Below are 21,632 nucleotides of genomic sequence, written 5' to 3'. Positions count from 1 at the left end.
CGCGCCGCGCGCATCGAGGACGCGGCCCGGAACGTGGGGCCGCGGCGCCGCTGAGAGTTGAGCGAGTGAGCGCGAGGCAGCGAGACAAAGATAACCCGGGAGGCGGAGGCAGAGAAGGAGGCGGAGAGGGAGGAGGCGGCGGCGAAAAAGGAGGAGGAGAAACGGGACACCAAAAATATATTATGAGGAGAGAGAAAACAGCTCCCCCTTTCCTTCTCCAACAGGAAAAACGAGTGGAAACGCACTCACACCCCGAAGCCCTTCTGGGTAAGGCTCGGGGCGCGCCCGCCTGCCACGGCCCGCGCCGCCGCCTCGCGCGGCGTGAATATTCATCAGGGGTGGGGCCGGAACAATGGCCGGGCAGCGGGGCGGATCGGCCCAGACACGGTGCCGGGTGCCGAGGGTGGGGCCTCCGGGCCCTTACCCACTTGGCGGTCTCCAAAATGGCAAGAGCTGGGGAATTGTTAAGAGGAAGGATGAAAGGGGATGTGATGTCCCCGCTTAGGTACTAAGGATAAGAAAACGCCCCTACGTCTCACAATTAATAAATCAAAGAAAATAAACTTGGACCCAAATGCAAAGAGACAGACGAATCCATCAGTTTCTCAGAAAGAGGGTGTGTCCCGCCCTACTCAGCCTGATCTAAAGGGACGCGAAAAGGGGTGTTACCAAGCGGAGGAGGGTCCTTCCTTTCTCCTCACTCCCCCTCTGTCATCACCACCAGATATGATACCTTTAAGACCCTCATTTCCGGTTTCCCTACATGATTTTCTTTATCTTCTGTTCTAGGATAAATTTTTGATACAGTTGCAGTGGCAGAATTAGCTGAGCATCACTTGGCTGCTCAGTCCCAAAAGATTAAGTAGTGGGATCCAAAACAGCTTCTCATGGTTTTGTGCTCCTTTCCCTAGTGCACTCAGTAGGTAAGCACCGTGTTTGAGGCCGTAAGTACTAAGACATGTTTTGTGCCTACGGATCACCAGGATCAACCAACAGACTTCTTGCAACCTTGGTAACTAGTCAGTAGTTGAGCAGTTTAATTAACCAAGAATATAAGCTTCCTGGGTGGAACAAATAGTTTGGAATTGGCTGCTAAATTAAAGGTTAGGGGTTGGAACCCACCCGGCTCCTCCGTGGGAGCAAGGCGTGTTTGAGTATATGTGCTCAACAGTCTTTTTCATCACATCACTCCACTGTCCAAAATTTTTTAGTGGCTCACTATTAACTTAGGCAGTGTTTGAAAACTTAAGAATGCATCAGAGTCACCCAGAAGAGAGTGTAAAAGTACTTGTTGCTGACCACACTTCCAGAATTTCATTCTGTATGTCTGAGGTAGGCCCAGAAATTTTGCATTTATAACAGGTTCTGAAATAACACTTATTTTGCTGTTTATTTTGCAATCTTAGTTTGAGAATAGCGACCTCACAGGATGAAAATCTGAGGCCCTTCATAATATAGCTTCACAAATAACAGCATGATTATCATCTCTTATTATCTACCAATTCATATGCCCTTGCTATGCCCCTGATTGTACTAAGTGATTTACATAAGCACCATAAGAAACATCACCAACAGAAAATACTGAAGTTGTCAGGAATTTAATTTTACTTGGATTCACAATCAACACCCACAGAAGCAGTCAAGAGATCAAATGACATTGCATCAGGCAGATCTGCTGCAAAAAAAATAAATAAATAATCTTTGTTAAAAAGCAAAGATGTTACTTTGAGGACTGAGGTGCACCTGACCCAAGCCATGATATTTTTAATGGCCTCATTATCCTTGTGAAAAGTAGACAATGAACAAGGAAGACTGGAGAAAAATGGATGCTTTGGAATTGGAGAAGAAAATTGAATATAACAAACAAATCTATCTTGGAAGAAGTACAGCCAGAATGTTAGTTAGAAGCAAGTATGGCAAGACTTTGTCTTACGTACCTTGGTCACTTTATCAGGAGGAACCAGTCCCTGGAGAAGGATATCATGCTTGGTAGAGGGTCAGCAAAAAAGGGGAAGACCCTTAAGATAGACACGGGCCTACTCTTACACAGGCTGAAGCATAGATGGTGCAGGACCAGGCAGTGTTTTGGTCTGTTGTGTATAGGATTACTATGTACAACCAACTTGACGACACCTAACAACAACAACATTCTTTTTCCTGCTTTGCACATTAAGAAATCAAAGTCCAAGGAAATAATTTGCTTTGTGTGCACAGCTAGACCCTATGCAATAATGCTAGGATGCCTCCTAAGCCATCCTCCCTCCGCAGCTCCTTAGCCAAATACGCTCCGTCACCTCAAGCCCAACTGAAAAACCATTTCCTTCCCCTTCAAGCCTTCTCTAAATCTCTCTCCTAAACTATAACTCCTATATCACCATTGTAAATTATTTCCAATTTACAATGGACCTATTCTTGAAGTACCTACTAAGTGTGAGGAACTGGCGTAGCCATTGCCCAGAATATAAAGAAGATTTAGACAGTTTACCCTCAAAGAGCTTACAATCTGAAAATGGGAATAAGAAAGTTTCATAAACAAACAAACAAAAATGCTTCAAGTCGGATCCAACTCATATTGACCTCTCCTTGGGTTTCCAAGGCATTATCACTACGGAAGTAGATTGCCCCATCTTCCTTTCTAGGAATTGCTGGTGGGTTTGAACTGCCAGTCTTCTGGTTAGCAGTCAAATGCCTTAGGCACCATGCCACCAGAATAAATAGCTACAATGAAAGAACACTGTAAGTGCTGGCAATATGAAAAAAAATACTAAACAGGTCTTGTAGAAGTTATGCTGGATTTGGGGCAAAACTGAAATGGGTTTGAACCCTAGTTCTGTGCTACCTTGGACATGTTGCCTAAGTTTTGAGTTTCCATTTCCTTTTCTATATACTGCATAAAGACTGGAAACAAGAAGAGCAGTTGGGAGGCCATTGCAAGAGCCCAGACCAGGGTATAACGGATGCTATTAGTACAGAGGAAAAGATGAGAGAGTTCTGTATGGTGGTGGTGGCAAAGGAATATCAGGTTTGATTTTGGACCCTGGGTAGAGTTAAGTTAATTTTCATGCCCAAGTGTATACCTACCCAGCTCCCATGTTTAATATATGCTACCAAGAAGTAGCCTAAATTCATGGCCCTTATCCTTGAGGATGTGTTTGGGGGACATAAAAAAAACTAGAAGCCATTGTGTGTCAGAATTAAATTGTGCTTTATAGTGTTTATTTATTTAAATTGTGATTTGGGTGAAAGTTTAGAGAGCATTTTATTTTCCATTCAACAGTTCATACACATTTTGTTTCATGACATTGATTGCAATCCCCACAATGTAACAGCTCTCTTCCCACTTTCTCCCTGCCGTTCCCTTTTCCCTGTGTTCTTCTTTCCTATGGATTCCTGCCCTTTGAGCTTTCTCTCTGCACAAATGCTATTCTTCTGATCTCCCGTGGTTGATTGTTCTAAGGAGTGTACCTACTTACCATAATTGATCACCTCATAGCCCTGTCTGATCTTTGGCTGGAAGCTAAGCCACTGGAGTGGGTTCAATACTAGGCATAGTATTTTTAATAACTGATTTTTCAGAAGTAGATTGCCAGGCTTTTCTTTGGAGGCACCTTTGGGTGGACTCAGGCTTCCAACCTCTTAGCAGATGAGCACATACATTTTTTTGTACCATCCAGGAACTAGTCATTAAATAAACCTACCCCCAAAAAATGATAAATTGGAAAATAAATGCCAATTTGACATTTTAGGAATGGAATGTGAAAGCTTGCTTGGACAAAGAATGAGAAGTTGAAAGAAGGAGAAGACTGGCCACAGTGGGCAAGAGGCCTCAGTTCAGGGAACCCTGAGAGATAAAGCTACACAGGTTGAATGGAACCAGAAGAAAAAACTAAGACAAAGAAGATATGAGAGTTGAAAACAGAACTCAGGCTCTCAATCAAGTCAAGTAAGGAACAGCCTGGCCTTGGGCCTCAAGAGCTTGATGGCAAATGAGATACTCAAGAGCTCAGCAAGCCATAGGACAGAATGCACACCTTCCCAGAGGACAATGGGCCAATGGCAGTCATCTCACACTCAATCAGAAAAATTCTAGGGGGAAGCTTAATTATATAAAATTATTGAAGTCAATAACTACAACCCCCCGTACACATCACTGCACTTATTTCCTATTTTGTTCTTTGCTGCAAAAATATTGGTGGAAATGGTTTTTCAACCTCAAAATGGAGCAGGGCAAGCATGTGCAGCTGAGGAGGGCAACAGGGCTGGGAAACCAGTCTGCATGAGTATAAGTTAAGGCATCAAGATCATTGAGAACTTAGGTCAACTGAAAATAAATGATGGATGTAGTGGTGAGCAAGAAGAATTGAGTCAAACAAGAGAAAAGATGGTGGGGTGTGTTCAAAAAAGACTCAGAAAGGAGAAAGGTTGAGGAGTGATAAACATGCTAAAGCTAGCTGGACAATGACAAAGGGAGATTGAAGAATTATTGCATTCAGATTATGGTGTGGCCAAGAATACTGAACATACTGTATTAATCAATGGCAATAGTATTATTTATCAGTATCTCATACCATCTATGAGAGTAAACAAATCCGTCATGGCGGAAGTATAGCCAGAATGCTCCTTAGAAGTGAGGGTGGTGAGATTCATCTTGCATACTTTGGACACATCATCAGGAAAAACCAGTCACTAGGAAAAGACATCATGCTTGGTAAAGTAGAGGGTCAGGCAAAAAGAGGAAACCCTCAATGAGCTGGATTGACACAATAGCCACCACAATGGACTCGAACATTCTGACTATTGTGAGTATGGCACAGGACCGGGCAATATTTTGTTCTGTTATACCTGAAATCACTGTGAGGTGGAGTCAATGCTATTAACAAAAATATTGGTCACTGATCTGAGTTCTTATTCTCTGATGGACAAGGTATAGGTCAAATTCTTACCCTGTCTGCACCTCAGTTTTCTAACATGTAAAATTAGGGGATTGGATGAAATGATTGCAAAGGTCATCTCAGGGTCTAAGACACTCTAATTTATATAATCAATAAGCTGCATCATGATAAATGGAGAAAAGACTGAAGTTGTCAAAGATTTCATTTTACTTGGGTCCACAATCAACACCAATGGAAGCAGCAGTCAAGAAATTCGACATGGTATTGCACTGAGCAAATATCCTGCAAAAGGCCTGTTTAAACTGTTAAAGAGCAAAGATACTACTTTGAAGACTAAGGTGTGCCTAGCCCAAGCCAGGGTATTTTCAATTGCCTTATATGCATGTGAAGGCGGGACAGTGAACAAGGATGACAGAAGAAGAGTTGATGCCTTTGAATTATGATGTGAAGAATACTGAAAATACCATGGACTGCCAGAAGAATGAACTAATCTGTCCTGGAAGAAGTGTAGCCAGAATGCTCCTTGGAAGCAAGAATGGCCAGACTTTGTCTCTCCTGCATTGGTCATGTTGTCTGAAGGGACCATTCCCTGGAGAAGGATATTATGCTTGGTAGGGTGGAGGGTCAACGAAGGAGGGGAAGACACTCAACGAGATGGATTGACACAGTGGCTACAAGGATGGGCTCAAGCATAGCAGGGATTGTGGGTATGGTGCAGGACAAGGCAGTGTGTCCTTCTGTTGTACATAGGATCACTATGAGTGGGAACCCACTCAATGGCACCTAACAACAACAACAACTTGCTTCTCTTAGCCAGGGGAAAAGAGCATTGACATGAGCAACAAAAGCTATTAATGAATTCACCAGCAAGGTTCAGCCCTTCAAAGACTGTCTTTGAGCATTGGCAGAGAAAAAAAGCAGGCTCTTTTTAACTAGTGCATTAGTTGAATTAAAAGGAAGCAACCACACTAGTGTGAAACAGCGTGGAAAGCATGGGATGCAGAAGCAGATCAAAGGGCAACAAAAGAAGAAGTAGACCAGAGGCAGGACAGTCATCTTTCCCTAGCTACCCAGGGCTGTGACTGTTGCCTGTTCTGGGATGAGGAAGTTATTTTATCTTGTTTCTCCCAACAACAGATCCTGAGACAAGGATTTGTGTGCAGATAGGTTATCTGTGGAGTCCCTGGGTGGTGCAAACGGTATGTTCGGCTGCTGACTGAAAGGTTGGAGGTTCGAGTCCACCCAGAGGCATCTCAGAAGAAAGGCCTGGTGATCAACTTCTGAAAAAAACAGCCACTGAAACCACTATGGAGCACACTTCTATTCTGACACATAATGGAGTCACCATGAGTTGCAATCGACTTGAGGGCAACTGGTAGTTTATTTGGGAGGTGATCTCAGGAAGCACAAGTAAAGGAGAAAGGAAAGGGAAACATGGAATGGAGATGAGTCAATGGATTGCGTTAACCAGCAGGTTACCATTGTGGGCAACTGGACCCATAGTCGTTTTACCCAGCTAGGTTTTAACAAGATAAGTTTTAGCTAGGTTAAAAAAAGAGAAAATATAGACTTACCTTATTTATGTGTAGCTGTGTTCACAGAAGAGGTTTTTGTAGCTATTTTTGAAAAACAGAATAATATTTTAAATGCAGAGGAGCTTGCTTTTTCGAGAAGAGTATTGTGAGACATTTTGTAAAGAGAATTTCATAGTGCCTAAGACGGTTGGGCAATCCTACTTCTGTAGTGATACTGCCTCGGAAACCCAAGGAGGGGTCGCTATGAGTCGGGGCCGACTTGACGGCACACGACAACAACAACAACAACAAGACATTTGAGTGCTAACCAGAAAGCTGGTGGTTCAAACCCACCAGACACTCCTTGGAAGGAAGGTTGGGCAATCTACTTCTGGACTGACACTGCCTCAGAAACCCAAGGAGGGGTCACTATGGGTCAGATCCGACTTGACGGCGGTGAGTTTGGTTTCATTTTTTTAACTTACCATTTTGTAAATTTGTAGTTTTATGTATCAGAATTGCTTAAATCAAACTCAGCTGTGAAAAGTCCTTCATCAAGGTCATCATCAAAAATGAGGTCAGTGGTAGACTTAGCTTTAGAGTTCAAGATGAGAGAGCCATAGGTGGTAGTGGGGAAAAGTTCAATGGGAATGTTAATAGTCTCAGGTAGGTCTAGTTTTGATAAATAGTTGGGTGTGGGAAATCAGGGGCTCTGGCAGGGAAAGGCCAAGAAAGTCCTGCTAACTAAAGAGGTAAGAAACTTTTATTTATTTACACTTATTCAGATATTTCTGCCATAAGCCTGGGTAGCTAAATCCCAGGAAGGGACCAAACCAATGAACCGCTCCTATACGTGGACATTTAATATGTCACATCTGGAATAGCGTCATGAGTTTGAATATGATGCATCAGGTCCTAGCCAATATACATCAGAACCCCTGCTGAAGAGGAGCTTCAATCATAATCAAGTTTAGCCCTTTAAAAATGAATGAATACAAGGGCTCCATTAGAGATACTGCAAGCTGGCCAGTTCTATTGATTTTGCAGCTCTCAGTTAATTATAATGATTCCACTCTCAAAACCATCTAAAATAATCCCTAGAACAAAGGATTAAGTGATGATGCAGCAATAATAAACTATGAACTGTAAATGTCATACTTATGAACTAAAGAATTTGAGATTGTCCCTGTTCTTTTTTTTCTTTCTTATTCTTCCAAATAAATGGAATTGTCATCATCATCTTCTTTTCTACATCTATGTTCTATATTATGTGGCAAATCAGTTTAGAAAATGAAGTCAAAACGAGGTCAAGAGGCCAGCCATGACTAACATGGATCACTTGAATTTCTCCTAACTCTTGGCTATCATGGGCTACCGGAGGTTGACTGGGGGTTAGGAGTGGGTAGGGGTTGCAGCAGGAAAGAGTTGCATAAGAAAATGTGTCCAGATCAGCACAAAATTATTGTATTACTCCTAGAAATGCAACTCGGAGTCACAAAAAGAAGTGATCACTTATTCTAAAAGAAATGCATGTTTTATTTCCTCAGAATTTATCACTGTTAGCGGCCTCATTTGTTTATGTGTGTGTGTGTGTGTGTGTGTATTAGTATCTGAAATTGTACTATGCAAGCATGATCTTTAGAATTATAGCTTAGCTCTAGTTACACAGAAAGAAGAATATACGAAGCGAGTGGGATGCCAATAGTTGACAAAAGGAATTAAAAAGAGATTGATCTGGATATGGAGTCAGTGTGCACCAACTGGTAAATGTCACCACTCATTTTGAAATTTCCAGGAACTGGAAACAGGGAGGTCACTCAGAAGGGAGAACCAGTTGCCTCGGAAAAATTGAAAAGTTAATTTTCATGGCTGGTAATTCTTTAGACACATCAAGCCTCTGAGAAAGTCCCTTTCTGCATGACCATTCTATGCACAAAACTCAAACTCACTGCCATGGAGTAGATTCCGATTCTTAAAGACACCCATTGGGTTTCCAAGGCTATAAATCTTTACAGCAGATTGAAACCATCAACCTTTTGGTTAGCAGCCAAATAAACGCCGTAATCACTACATCACTGGAGCTCCTTATTCTGTGCATAGAAAAAAACTCAAAACCAAACTCACTGCTATCTAGTGGATTCTGACTCCCAGTGACACCCATTGGGTTTCCGAGGCTGTAAATCTATTGGAAGTAGATTGCCTCATCTTCTGGCTGAAGAGCACCTGGTGGCTTTGAACCACTGACCTTCTGATCAACAGCCAAATGTCTTATCCATTATGCCACCAGAGTTCCTTTCTCTGCACAGAGTGGGTGAAAAGCTAGAGTACAAGTTTCCCCTGCTATCCAAAAGTAGAGTGGTCTTGTGAAATCTTTTCTAAGCTGAAGGGAGGAAAGTGAACAAACAATTACCATAATTCATACGGGAAAAATTTTTGAACATTCCCTGACCCCAAAAATAACCTACCAAATCATACCAAATAGCACATAAAACCTAAAATAACACTAACATATAGTGTTCACGGGAGCTCTGGTAGTGTAGTGCCTAAAGCACTTGACTGCTGACTAGAAGGCTGGTGGTTCAAACCCACCAGTCACTCCTCGGAAGAAAGATAGGACAATCTACTTCCGTAGTGATACTGCCTTGCAAACCCAAGGAGGGGTCGCTGAGTAGTCCGACTTGATGTCACATAACAACAACAACAATAATGTTCACAGACACAGTTAAAAGTATGGCAGATTGATGCTGAGAAGCTGGGTAAAGTTCCCAGGAAGGAGCTTGGGGACACCACTCTCACTGCTCAGTGTCTGCCTCTAATGGCTCTCTGTAAAACAAATGCTGAATGCTAGTTTTGCTTTTAGTCTTTTTTCATAAAAGTAAAAATCCTCTTTAGGTTTCCTTCAGTTAATAAAAACAGGTAGTTACTAATGTATGTCCTTTGTGAAAATAAAGTAGTATAAAGCGAACTTTCAAAATGTGAGGGATACCTGTATGTTCTGTTTTACACACGGTGTTCCTTGGAGTCCTAAGTTTCCCTGGAGGTGGTGAGGGGGCTGCCTATGTGCTCCAACGGAGATTTGAGGAGTTAATAATAGGACTGCTGAGCTCCATCCCTGGCCTGCCCTACATTCTTCCAGCATACAAGTTCTGCTTTTCTATATTTTATAAATAAAACGAAACAAACTCACTGCTGTCGAGTCGATTCTGACTCATAGTGACCCCTCCTTGGGAAAGTGAATAATATTTGTAAGAGAAGATTTCCTCTGCTAAATTTGAAAACCCTGAGTTAAAGTGTGCTTGGAACCAAGAATTCCATAACACATAACAGAGATTCAATGTATTTATGCCTAGTTTAAAAATAAGCAACATTTTAAGCATTTTCTGGAATAATTGCCAAGACCCGATTAGAGAAGTAGAAATGATGCAGGATGGGAATCAGGAAACCTGGGCTCTAGACTCAGTTCTACCAGCGTCTATACTCATACTGTGATTAGAACACCCAACCTAAAATCATGGGACTAAGTATTCAATAACTACTGGATCATTAATTACTGAATGTTTCATACTCATACTAGTGCAAATATCTAGGGGGAGCCAAGGCCCCATTCATTATCTATAAACATATGATCTCAGTCTATCTGATGGCCTATTTTTCACTAAGTAACATCTCTCCTGTTTCTCACACAACATATTTTAGAGAGAATTGATAAGACAATAAAAAGCATTTTTAATTCCTCAGGGTCATTCCCAACAGACTGACCATAAGAATGGAAACAGTAGAATTATAAAATATAGATGCCCCAAAATAATCTGGGCAACATTGAGTATATTGAAAAATTACAAGGATATTTACCAAAAGTTTGTTATTACATAGAAAATGATGTTGTAATATCAATGGAAAATATCATGATACAAAATTTGTATGAGTCTGTGGTCATAGCTTGTAAAATTTAAAAACAAATCATAGGAAAAATAGTGGGGAGAAACACATCAAATTTTAGTAGCTTGTGGCAGATAAAACTTGGAGTGATTTTTTTTCTTCTTTCAATATATAGTTCTCCAAATTTTCTCTATAAGCATGTATTGTTCTATGATTTTTAAAAACATAAACTTAAATTTTAAAATAAAATGAAATAAATTTAGCCATTTTGATGTTTTCTTACAGAAGTTGAAGCCCATTATCCTTTTCTACCTGAATGTAGTGGTTTCCACACTTTAATATACTGGTAATTTAGGAAAAAGTTTGGGGAGTTTTTGCCATGACTCCCCCATTTTCTCTCTGCCTACCCCTCTCATTATTCATCTTGTATTTATTAGGCACATACTGCATGGATTGTTGTTGTTGCGTGGATAGCCCTGTGTTAATCAACCAAAAGGGAAAACCTCACAAAATCCGCTTCTGATCACAGTTTACAAGCTGCTTTCATTTACACTGTAACTTCCACATACAAATAGAATGACTTTTTAATGAGTAAATAGAACTTTCTAGTCATTATAAAGAATATCTTCTAAAGTAGGTTAAAAAAATTTCTTAGACTTCTTTACAAGTATATACCAAGTGACAGGGAAGAAACTAACAGGCGAAAAGAGAGAAAGCTGAGGTAGAGATAGATTGAAGTAAAAATTGGTTTTGTCTGTTGTAAAGCCCAAAGGAATACTTTTTCCACGTTAAGTAATCACTCCAGTTTGGTTGGGGGTATTTGTGAATTAGCTAAATGTTTTAAAATAGTGTTTTACTGACTTTGAACTATTTTTTTGTGTATTGCTAGAAATAGTTTCATTTTTTAACTTGAGATTTAAACATGTTTGTTTAATTTTTGAAAGAATGCTGTATTTTGCTAAGTTTGACAGAATTGCTTGACACAAAAATATAAAAAGAAGAAATATGGTGTGACATGGATAAAGCAAGTATGATTTTCTTTATATTCCCTAAATATGATTATATTTCTGCTCCTTGAAAGTAAAAAATATTTATTTCACTTGTTGCATGCATGCATTTATTTTAATGAATAATTATGAGAATGTCAATGATCTCCAAATCAACATGTGTATTCCATTGTGCAGTTATTCCCTTTTATTTTCATTGTTTTCTTGGGAGTGCTTTGTTTGTGTCTAAAAAGCTGAGGAAATTAAATGCAAAGCTATGTCAATACAATGAAACTTTACTACACACAAGTCAGGAAATTAGAATCTGTTGTTCTCCCAGCAGCTGGTATTTGGCTACTCTGAACGTGGTATGTCAGAAAATCAAAGTGGGGCAGTTTTTCCTCATAGAAATTTTGTTGGGATAAAAAGAATATAATTTGTCTCCACCTCAGTACACAGGACAATGAGCAGGCCTGACCCAACCATATGGAAACAGGTTGCCCACCAGCTCTAGGTCTCCTGAATCCTCAACCTCTTCCATTCCCAACAACTCCTTTTTTCTGCTGTACTAGAAGCAGGCCACAAATTAAACTGTCAAACTATCCATGCTGATGGAGCATGGGTAGTTTGTGGCAGAATGTGGTGCTTTTATGACTACTAGTAGTCCCATTTATTGGATGTTTACACATGCCAGGCTCTCTACTCAGCACGTTACTTACAGTATTTAACTTAATCCTCACATAATCACTTCTACTATCCCTATTTCACAGATGAGAAAACCAAGACTTACAGGCATTAAGTAATTTGGCCATAATCTCATTTTTGGAAAGTAGCAAATTCAGGATTAAAAAACAGATTCATCTGGACAATTCATGTTTTTAAATGTTAGGTTTTAGGTAACTTATGTGTTTTAACCAAGCCTTGGAAGATCCAATTTCTTAACAAGAAAGAGAGCCTTAAAAGTAAATAATAAAACCAACTTACATTTTTCTGTTTGTAGAAACAACATTTTCATTGAAGAAAATATAGAAAACTGTAAGAAATAAAATTCATCTGTATCAACAATTATTAGCATTTAATATATTTCCTTTGTCTTTTTCCCTAGGCATGTATAAATATACATAATTTTAAATGTGATTGGTTTTATAGTATTTGGTGACCTGTTTCTTTATACTTCATATATTGTGCACATTCTCACAACAGTACCCTGTTACAACGTAAGTTTTAATGGCTGTATTGACTGTAATGTAATTTATTTAACTAATCCTGTTGTTGGATATTTAGGTTGTTTCTAATCAGTCATTGATTTAAATACTGTGCATGCTACTAATTTTCCTAAGATAAATTCTTAAAGTGGAATCGCAAATTCAAAGACTATGAACATTTATAAGTCTCTTGGTGTATTTTGTCAAATTTCTCTCTAAAAGCTCTGGCACGTTATAAGAAGAGGAGGTTTAAAGGTGGGGATTTCAAGTTTCAGTGCAGGCTCTCGTGGGACCTAGGGAGAGGTAGAGTATCCATCACCTCTCAAGACAAACCTTATGGGCAACCATCTGATCCTCCTCCCTATGAGGTCCAAAAGAGACCCTTGGTCCAACAAAGAATGGCTGAAACAGAGGAAGTTATGTCAGGCTCGGCAGCTACTCAACTCAAAGCTATGAATTCAGTGGTCCCTAAGAAACATGGAGAACCATCACAGTAGTAAATCCATAAGATAAAAGAACTGTTACTGGTTTATAACTGAGTTTTCTACCCACAGTCTCCTCAGATCCTCCTCACACCCCTGGAATGTATGACAATTAGCACTTTGCAGAGAGAGTTACTGAGATTTAGGCAAGGTCTCAAGATCATACCACCCCATGCAGGGAAGCCCAGACCAGGTTCCGGCTTATCCTATTCTCCTACAATATACGGTCTCCCCTAAAAATCAAACAAACAAACAAAAACCAGCCTCCATGTCACAGATGATTCCATTTGACAAGTGGAACTACTTGGCATTATAATAAAGAACCCTTGAATTTGCTTTACAAGTAATTATCATTATTTTTCAACATTAGCTGAATTCTAGAAACATAATAGATGCTGTCCTAGACACAGATGGTCCTGAGCCTTTGGGCTTGCAAGCTTGAGAAATTGACAAGCCTGGTAAATGTTGAGAAATGAGGGGAATGCACTTAGTTGAAATGGGGGTCTGAAAAAGGTCACTCTTGGTAATTACATGTCTGGTTACACATTCTTTACAATTATTAGAGCTCTGACTGACTGTGCAAAGACAATGCTCAGTTTGTTGTTCTGAACAAAAGCAAAGAAGCTCAACCCCAAGCATGATCCTGTGCACCATTTTGGAATGTTGAAACAAGAAATCCAGGGATCATTGTGTGTAATAAGTACTTACATTCACTAAAGATAAAGATAAACAAAGCCTTAGAACATATTTCCAGATTTGCCTATTCATTTTAGATGGACCTACACACACATACACACACACACATATACATATATGTTGTTGTTGTTATATGCCGTCGAGTCGGCCCCGACTCATAGCGACCCCTCCTTGGGTTTCCGAGGCAGTATCACTACAGAAGTAGGATTGCCCAACTTTCCTTCCGAGGAGTGGCTGGTGGGTTTGAACCGCCAGCCTTCTGGTTAGCAGTCAAGTGCCTTAGCCTCTATGCTACCAGAGCTCCCTAGATATACATAAAAATTTAAGCTTTATCTAATTCTGTTCTTATATTAAAGTGGGATAGGAATAAAAAGCATGAGACAATTTGTAATAGAAACAAGTTATAGCTTATTTGGTTGCTATTTGGTTTTTGGTACTATGCATCTAAAGTGACCATGACCAGCGCCCAGGAGAGGAGAATAACATGTTAAGCCCTGAAACTGACTCTGAGGGTGGGATGAGTCATAAAATGGCTATTAATATTTTATTTTTAAATTTGTATATAATAAAAGTGTTTAATTATCATTAAATATATTTTACTTTATGGCTTTCCATGGATGGTTGTAGCAAGAACATGCAAAGATATTAATATTATAGAAAATCTGTTATCCTGAGTTTACTAATTCTAAACTGTGGGACTCTGAGACTTTCCTTACTGACTCTAAACTTAATAATAGTAAAACAATTAGGTTAACCTAGTGTTCTAAGGTTTTGACCTTCCAAGTGGGTTACATCATTGCATACAAATGTAGATATTTATCATAGTGAATACCCTTAAAGTTAGTGCATATTTTTGTTTGTTATATCTCAATTAAAAACAAAATTAAATTAAAATACAAAAATGTAAACTATCAAAACAAAAAACATTATTAAATGATCTTGATAGGAATCAACATGGTAAAGTAGAAAGAACTCCAAATTATAGGAGGATAGATTGGTATGAGGACCCCTGGTTGCACAGTGATTAAAGCACTGGGCTGCTAACCAAAGGGTTGGTGATTCAAACTCATCAGCATTTCTGAGAGAAAGATGTGATCCTCCGCTTATATAAAGATTTACAGCCTTAGAAACCCTACAGGGCAATGGTGCTCTATCCTATAGGATCTCTAGGAGTTAGAATCAACTCAAAGGCAGTGGGTTTGGTTTTTGTCTTGAGATGGGAATTCTCTAGTTCTAGCTCACCAAATTATGTGAAAATTGACATTTAACTATCTCGTCTATTCTCTTTACAGAGAGGACCATAAGCATCAAAGAGGTAAAGCAAATTATCCAAATGTTAGGTTAGGGCTTACTTTCAATTCAGACCTTCCAATTTGGAAACTCTATACCACATACATTAATCTGCTTCTGAATTTCTATTTTGGCCTCTGTTTCTTGGCCAATAAAAGGAGGAGATTGAGGTAAAAATCTCAAAAATATTTATCTGAACCAATCAAGTCTTGTCAACACCTAACTTCCAGTTTCCAGGAAATACAGGGGACAGAGAAATAAGTTAAATGACAACATGACAAAGTATCAGAAAAATCCAGGATGTGGGACATTCTACAAGTGGCCTGGATTCTCCAGAGTCTATGATGAAAAAATAAAAAAGTAGGCTGCATATCAGTGGAGATTAAAGAGAGATAGCCATGTAAACTTTGACTGGATCCTGTTTGAACTTTTAACAGCCATCAAAGCCATTGTTGAGATAGTTGGTAAGTGAGAAAATGGTACATTAGATGATATTGTCTAACTCTCATTAATATTGTTAATTTTTCTCAGTGTAATCATACTATTTGGGTCATATAAGAGAATATCCTTATTCTTAAGAAATCAATGCTAAAATTTAGAGGTAAAGAAGCATGATATTTGCAATTTTCAAATGATTTAGCAAAAAACCCAGACATGTATATGGAGAGAGAGATAGGTTATATATGGATGAACATTGTACTATTTTTTCAACTTTCTGAAATTTTTCCTAATGGAATATTGGAAAACCATGTTGTTGTTATTGTTAAGTGCCATCGAGTTGGCTCCGATTCATAGTGACCTGTGTACAACAGAAAGAAACAATGCCTAGTCCTGCACCATCCTTACAATATTTGCTATGCTTGAGCCCATTGTTGGAATCGCTGTGCCAATCCATCTCAGCGAGGGTCTTCCCCTTTTTCACTGGCCATCTGTTTACCAAACATGATATCCTTCTCCAGGGATTGGTCCCTTCTGATAACATGACCAAAATATGTGAGACGAAGTCTGGCCATTCTCGCTTCCAAGACAGATTTGTTTGTTCTTTTGGAAGTCCATAGTATTTTCAGTATTTTTATTGTCAACACCACAATTCAAGTGCATCAATTAATTCTTCTTCGACCTTCCTTATTCACTGTTCATCTGTCACATGCATATAAACTGTTGAAAAGACCATGGCTTGGCTCAGGTGCACCTTAGTTGTCAAAGTGACATCTCTGCTCTTTAACAGTTTAAAGAGGTCTTTTGCAGCAGATTTGCCCAAAGCAATACATTGTCCAATTTCTTGACTGCTGTTTCCATGGCCATTGATTATGGATCCAAGTAAAATGAATTCCCCAACAATTTCAATCTTTTCTCCATTTATCATGATGTTGTTTATTGGTCTAGTGATAAGGATTTTTGTTTTATTTTCTGGTGTAATCCACACTGAAGGCTATAGTCTCTGACCTTCATTATTAAGTGCTTAAGTTATCTTCACTTTCAGCAAGCAAGATTGTGTCATCTGTATATGTCAGGTTGTTAATGAATCTTCCTTCAATCCTGATGCTGCATTCTTCTTCATATAGTCCAGCTTCTCAGATTATTTACTCAGCAAGCAGATCGAATAAATATGTTGAAAGGCTATACCCCTGCTGCACACCTTTCCTGATTTTAAACCATTTGGTATCTCCTTGTTTTGTTCAAACAACCTCTTGGTCTATGTACAGAGTCCTCATGGGTGCAATTAAGTGTTGTAGAATTCCTGTCCTTTGCATTGTTATCCATAATTTGTTACACATAGTCAAATGCCTTTGCATAGTTAATAAAACACAAGTAAACATTTTTCTGATATTCTTTGCTTTTAGCCAAGATCCATCTGACCTCAGCAATGATATCAGTTTTTCCATGCCCTCTTCTGAATCTGGCTTGAATTTGTGGCAATTCCTTGTCCATATACTGCTGCAACTGCTTTTGAATTATCTTTACCAAAATTTTATTTGTGTGTGATATTAATGGAAAACCATAGAAGAGGTTAAACCTAGTTTAATTCAATCAAATAACATCATTATTATTTGTGCCAACTATTTTTACCTATATTATCCTTGTAATCTTTGAGATCTCTTCTAGCTCTGATAGTGATATAAACAAATTTTAGTAGGAACTCATGCACATTGATTGCCAAACAAAAGCATGATCATAATGTAATATTAGGGAGGATGAACATGGAAGCTTCAGTATCATGGCGTCTGTCACATAAAAAAAGGCACCACTCTTTGGCCACCTTCTTTCTCTTATCAACCTCTTGAACAGTCTAATTCTTCCTTTCACAGCTTCCTCTAGTGCTATTTCATGATAGTGCCAACCACTCTCAAGGCAACTAAACACCTGTAATCCTCTAGTGCTGTTTCATGATAGTGCCAACCACTCTCATGGCAACTAAACACCTGTAATCTAAAAAAAAAAAAAATCGAAACACAATAACAACCACCACAAAAACTCTGCTGAATAGGTTTTACTTGTTTGCTCAGAGGAAGCAAACACTTCCCCTGCTCTTTGCCTGCACTCCCCAACTCTTTTCATACCCATCTAAGCCACTGGTGTGATTTACTCTGATAAATACTTAACATGAAATATGGCATTTAATTGTCAAAACAATACTATCAGGCAGAATTTTGTAATGCCCAATTTACAGATGGGGAAATTGAGACTTAAAGTGGTTAAATATCTCGAAGATAGTAAGAGGCAGAGTAAGGCCTAAGACATAGCCTATGTGCTTGTAAATTTAAATCCAATTTTTGGGAAGGGTTAACAGAAGAAATGCTGGGAAATTTGACTTACAAATAGACACTGGGAACTGACGAGTAAGAGTAAGAGTGCGAGTCAGACCAATGCAGCACCCAATGAGTCAGCAGTAAAATGGCTTATTTTTGGGAAAAGCGTCATGTGGCTTATGAGGGGAAGGGGCAGGGACATAATTTCAGGGCCTATAGAAAACACCTGAAGTAATTGTCAAGGGGAATTTTCTTATTATACCAGAATTACAGGTAATGCACTAACACTAAGGACAAAAGGAATATCATTAGTACAGAGAGTCCTTGATAAACTCTAGCAATGTTGTTGTTATGTGCCTTCGAGTCGGACCTGACTCATAGTGACCCCTCCTTGGGTTTCTGAGATGGTATCACTAAGGAAGTAGATTGCCCAACCTTCCTTCCAAGAAGTGGCTGATGGGTTTGAACCACCAGCCTTCAACTCTAGCAATAGGAGCCTTCTTTCTTCTAGGCAACACAGAGAACAGTGGTGTTTAAGGATAAAGGCTATTTTTCTCTCTCTGTGGGGTGTGTGTGTGTAGGGGTAGGTGGGGAGAGGGGTGTTTTCCCATCCTAAAATCAAGGAGGAGGAGAACTCCAAGCAAGGGATCTATAAAGAATAGGAAACCCACAAGAAAGGGAGAGGGAAAACTCATCCTTTGGTTGGATATTTGTTTTGCTTCACTGGTGGCCATACTGATCTGACCCTGTAGCTCTGAGCAGGGAAAAGATGGATGAGTAAGTGGTACAAGAGGTAAGTGACAGCAGAGCAGCCCACACTTATGTCAGCAGACATGCCAAGGAAATAGGACTCGCCATGAGGAGTGAACGCTAAAGAAAACACCTGGCTATCAATTATTTTGCCTGTTTGCCATAGAAGGGGCCACCCACCAGCTAAGGGGACCCAACAGCAAGAGCAGTTGGCTGCTGGTGGCAGTAGCTGAAGGCAGAGGAGAGGAGAGAGAGCTGAAGCTGGATTTCTCAGTCCCCTATTAAGAATATATTACTGTACTCCATTTAAGACATCTGCCAATGGAAGTCAACAGTCAGCCAAAGAAGTGTTGTTAGGTGTCATTGAGTCGCTCCAACTCATAGCAACCCTATTTAGGACAGAATGAAACACTACCTGGTCTTGGACCATCCTTACAATTGTTGCTATGCTTGGCTGCTCATAGCCAAAGAAGAAATAGCAACGTCTTTCTTGGACTTCATCTCCATAGGCAGGCACAGGGGACGCTGCTTCCTTTAGCCCTACTATCTACCCCAACAGCAGAGGAGAGTGTTATGGATTGAATTGTGTCCCCCAAAATATATGTTGTGGTGCAGTGCTTAAAAGCACTTAAAAAAACAAACTCACTGCCCTCTAGTTGGATCTGACTCATAGCGACCCCTCTTTGGGTTTTGGAGGTGGTATCTCTATGGAAGTAGATTGCCCAGTCTTTCTTCTGAGGAGTGCCTGGTGGGTTCGAACCAGTTGCTAACAAAAAGATCAACCAAACTTACCAGCTGCTGTGGCTGAAAGATATGACAGTCTGATTCTGTAAAGATTTATAGCCTTGGAAACCATATGGGGCAGTTCTACTCCCGTGGCAGTGGGTTTTATACTTGTACACGTAATCTTATTTGGAAATAGCAGTTTATTTTATTATGTGACTAAGGTCATATAAGTGTAGGGAGGAGGTCTTTTAGCCAATCACTTTCGAGATATAAACCAAGCTGATTAGACAGAGAGAAGCAAGCAGAGATGGGGGTAGATGCCAAGCCAGATGGAGATCTCCAAGGAACCAGAAACAAATCAAAGAGACAAGGACCTTCCCCCAGAGTTGACAGAGAGAGAAAGACTTCCCCTAGTGCCAGTGTCCTGAATTCAGACCTCTAGACTCCTGAACTGTGAGAAAATAAATTTCTGTTTGTTAAAGCTAGGCATTTATGGTGTTGCTGTTATAGCAGCACTAGATAACTAGACAGAGAAGCTTAGCAGAAGGGGAGTGTGGGGAAAGCAATCCATATAATTAGTCATCTAAGTGGGCCATTTTTTTAAAAAATATTTTTATGATTTGGGTGAAAGTTTACAGAAAAATTCATTTTCCATACAGCAGTTAATACACATTTTGTCTCATGACATTGACTGCAATTCCCCACAACGTAACAGGTCTCTTCCCACTTCCTCCCCATAATTACCTCTTCCCTATGTCCTTCCCTCCCGAACTCCCACCCCCCCTCCCAGCTGTCCCCCTGTGCAAACATTGCCCTTCTGTTCTCCCATGATTGATTGCTTCAAGTAGTGTATCTACCTGATATAAATGTTCACCTCATATGCCTGTCTATTGTTTGGCTGAAAGCCACAGGAATGAGTTCAGTTCCAGATCTGAAGGGTAACTAGGGGCTATAGTCTCAGGGTCTATCAGAGCACAAACCTGTCCTTTGTGTGTGTGTGTGATTTTGAGTTAAGTGGGCCATTTTTGAAGTCACTAAATTAAAATTCTATAACTTTGAAATATTTTTTGACTTACAAATCGGTTTTATGGTGTTAGTGGGTGTATTGTTGTTAGGTGCTGTCGAGTTGTCTCTGACTCATAGCGACCCTATGTACAACAGAACGAAACATCGCCTGGTTCTGTGCCAGCTTCATGATCCTTTCTATACCTGAGCCCATTGTTGCAGCCACTGTGTCCCAGTGGATGTATAGTTCTATTCAAAAACTATTTTAAAAGTAATGCTTTTCCTTAAAAATAAAAAGAGTGTCTATCCATGTAAATTGGGAGCTCTGGTGGCATAGTAACTAAGACATTTGAATGCTAATCAGAAGGCTGGCAGTTCAAACCCACAAACCACTCCTTGGAAGGAATATTGGGCAATCTACTTCTGTAAAAAAACCACCTCTGAACCCAAGGCAGGGTAGCTATGAGTCAAAATCAACTTTATGGCAGTGAGCTTAGCTTAGCTTGTCCATGTAAATTAAAGCAAAATTTAACAATTACCTAAACATTAAACAATATCCTACATAGAATATTTATTCTTACTTTATTTCTCAGTTCCTTAGATGAATATATTCTAAAACTATATTACTGGTTTTTCTGAAGAATGTATTTCTTTAAAATATGGACTTATTATTAATGTCTTCATAACATTTTCTTCAACATTGCATTGTATGGTTATTAAAAATTAAGTTCAACTCAGTTAAACCATAATATTTTTAATTAAGAAGATATCTTTCTACAGGGCTAGAAATATTGTAAACTCAGAAAAATTATACTCATTGGGTGATATTACAAATACCAATTTTTCCATATTGAAATGGTGTCTATATTAGACAGTGCTGCTGTAACACGAATACTACAAGTGAGTAATATTTTATTTTTTCACATTTTTTCTGGGGGGTAAAAGTCCAAATCAGAGTAATGACCACGTCAATCCTTTTTACATTCCTTGGTTCACTAATAAACAGATAAACATAAAAAAGAAACTTCAAAGGTTCAGAATTTTTAAAGAAGACAGAGTAGATAGGTCTGAATTGGTGGCAAAATAAGAACAGGAAAAATCCTGTTTAAAATTCAGAACCACAAAAACAATTCTAAAATTTCTCTACATTCAGCACAAGTAATTACAAAGAACAGACCTGGGTTCTCAAGCAATTGTCAGGGCAATTAAATAAAGAATTATAGTTGGAGCAGTCTGTTCCCTATTTCCTCCTTTGCAGTATATATCCAGTGGGGATAGCAGCATGGTCTCCAGGTTAAAACTTTTAGAACTGCTTTCAGAAGAGAAATACATACTATGTTGAGTTTAGAGAAAGATACGAGGGAAGCCTGAAGTACTCCAGATCTTCATGGGGACACTGAAAGACAAAAGAAAAGGATGGGCAGAAGTGACTCAGTATTGCTTCCAAGACATAAGAA

The 21,632-nt window shown here is 39.4% G+C and overlaps 1 protein-coding gene across 1 annotated transcript in view; it reads right to left on the bottom strand.

Moving 5' to 3' along the window:
- MAP4K4 (mitogen-activated protein kinase kinase kinase kinase 4) overlaps nucleotides 1–4,596 on the bottom strand; it is a 297,674-nt gene extending 293,078 nt beyond the window's left edge. Inside the window, exons 1-2 of the mRNA XM_042783492.1 lie at nucleotides 4,569–4,596; nucleotides 2,400–2,503 (exon numbers count right to left, since the gene is read on the bottom strand). Coding sequence (XP_042639426.1) covers nucleotides 2,400–2,503; nucleotides 4,569–4,596 — 132 coding nt within the window. The remainder of the gene's footprint in view (nucleotides 1–2,399; nucleotides 2,504–4,568) is intronic.
- Nucleotides 4,597–21,632: the final 17,036 nt, after the last annotated feature.

Source organism: Orycteropus afer, unplaced genomic scaffold (genome assembly GCF_000298275.1).
Source record: "Orycteropus afer afer isolate SDZICR_OR568_19922 unplaced genomic scaffold, OryAfe1.0 scaffold00017, whole genome shotgun sequence".
Lineage (NCBI taxonomy): Eukaryota > Metazoa > Chordata > Mammalia > Tubulidentata > Orycteropodidae > Orycteropus > Orycteropus afer.
This window is presented reverse-complemented; position numbering and strand designations above follow the sequence as displayed.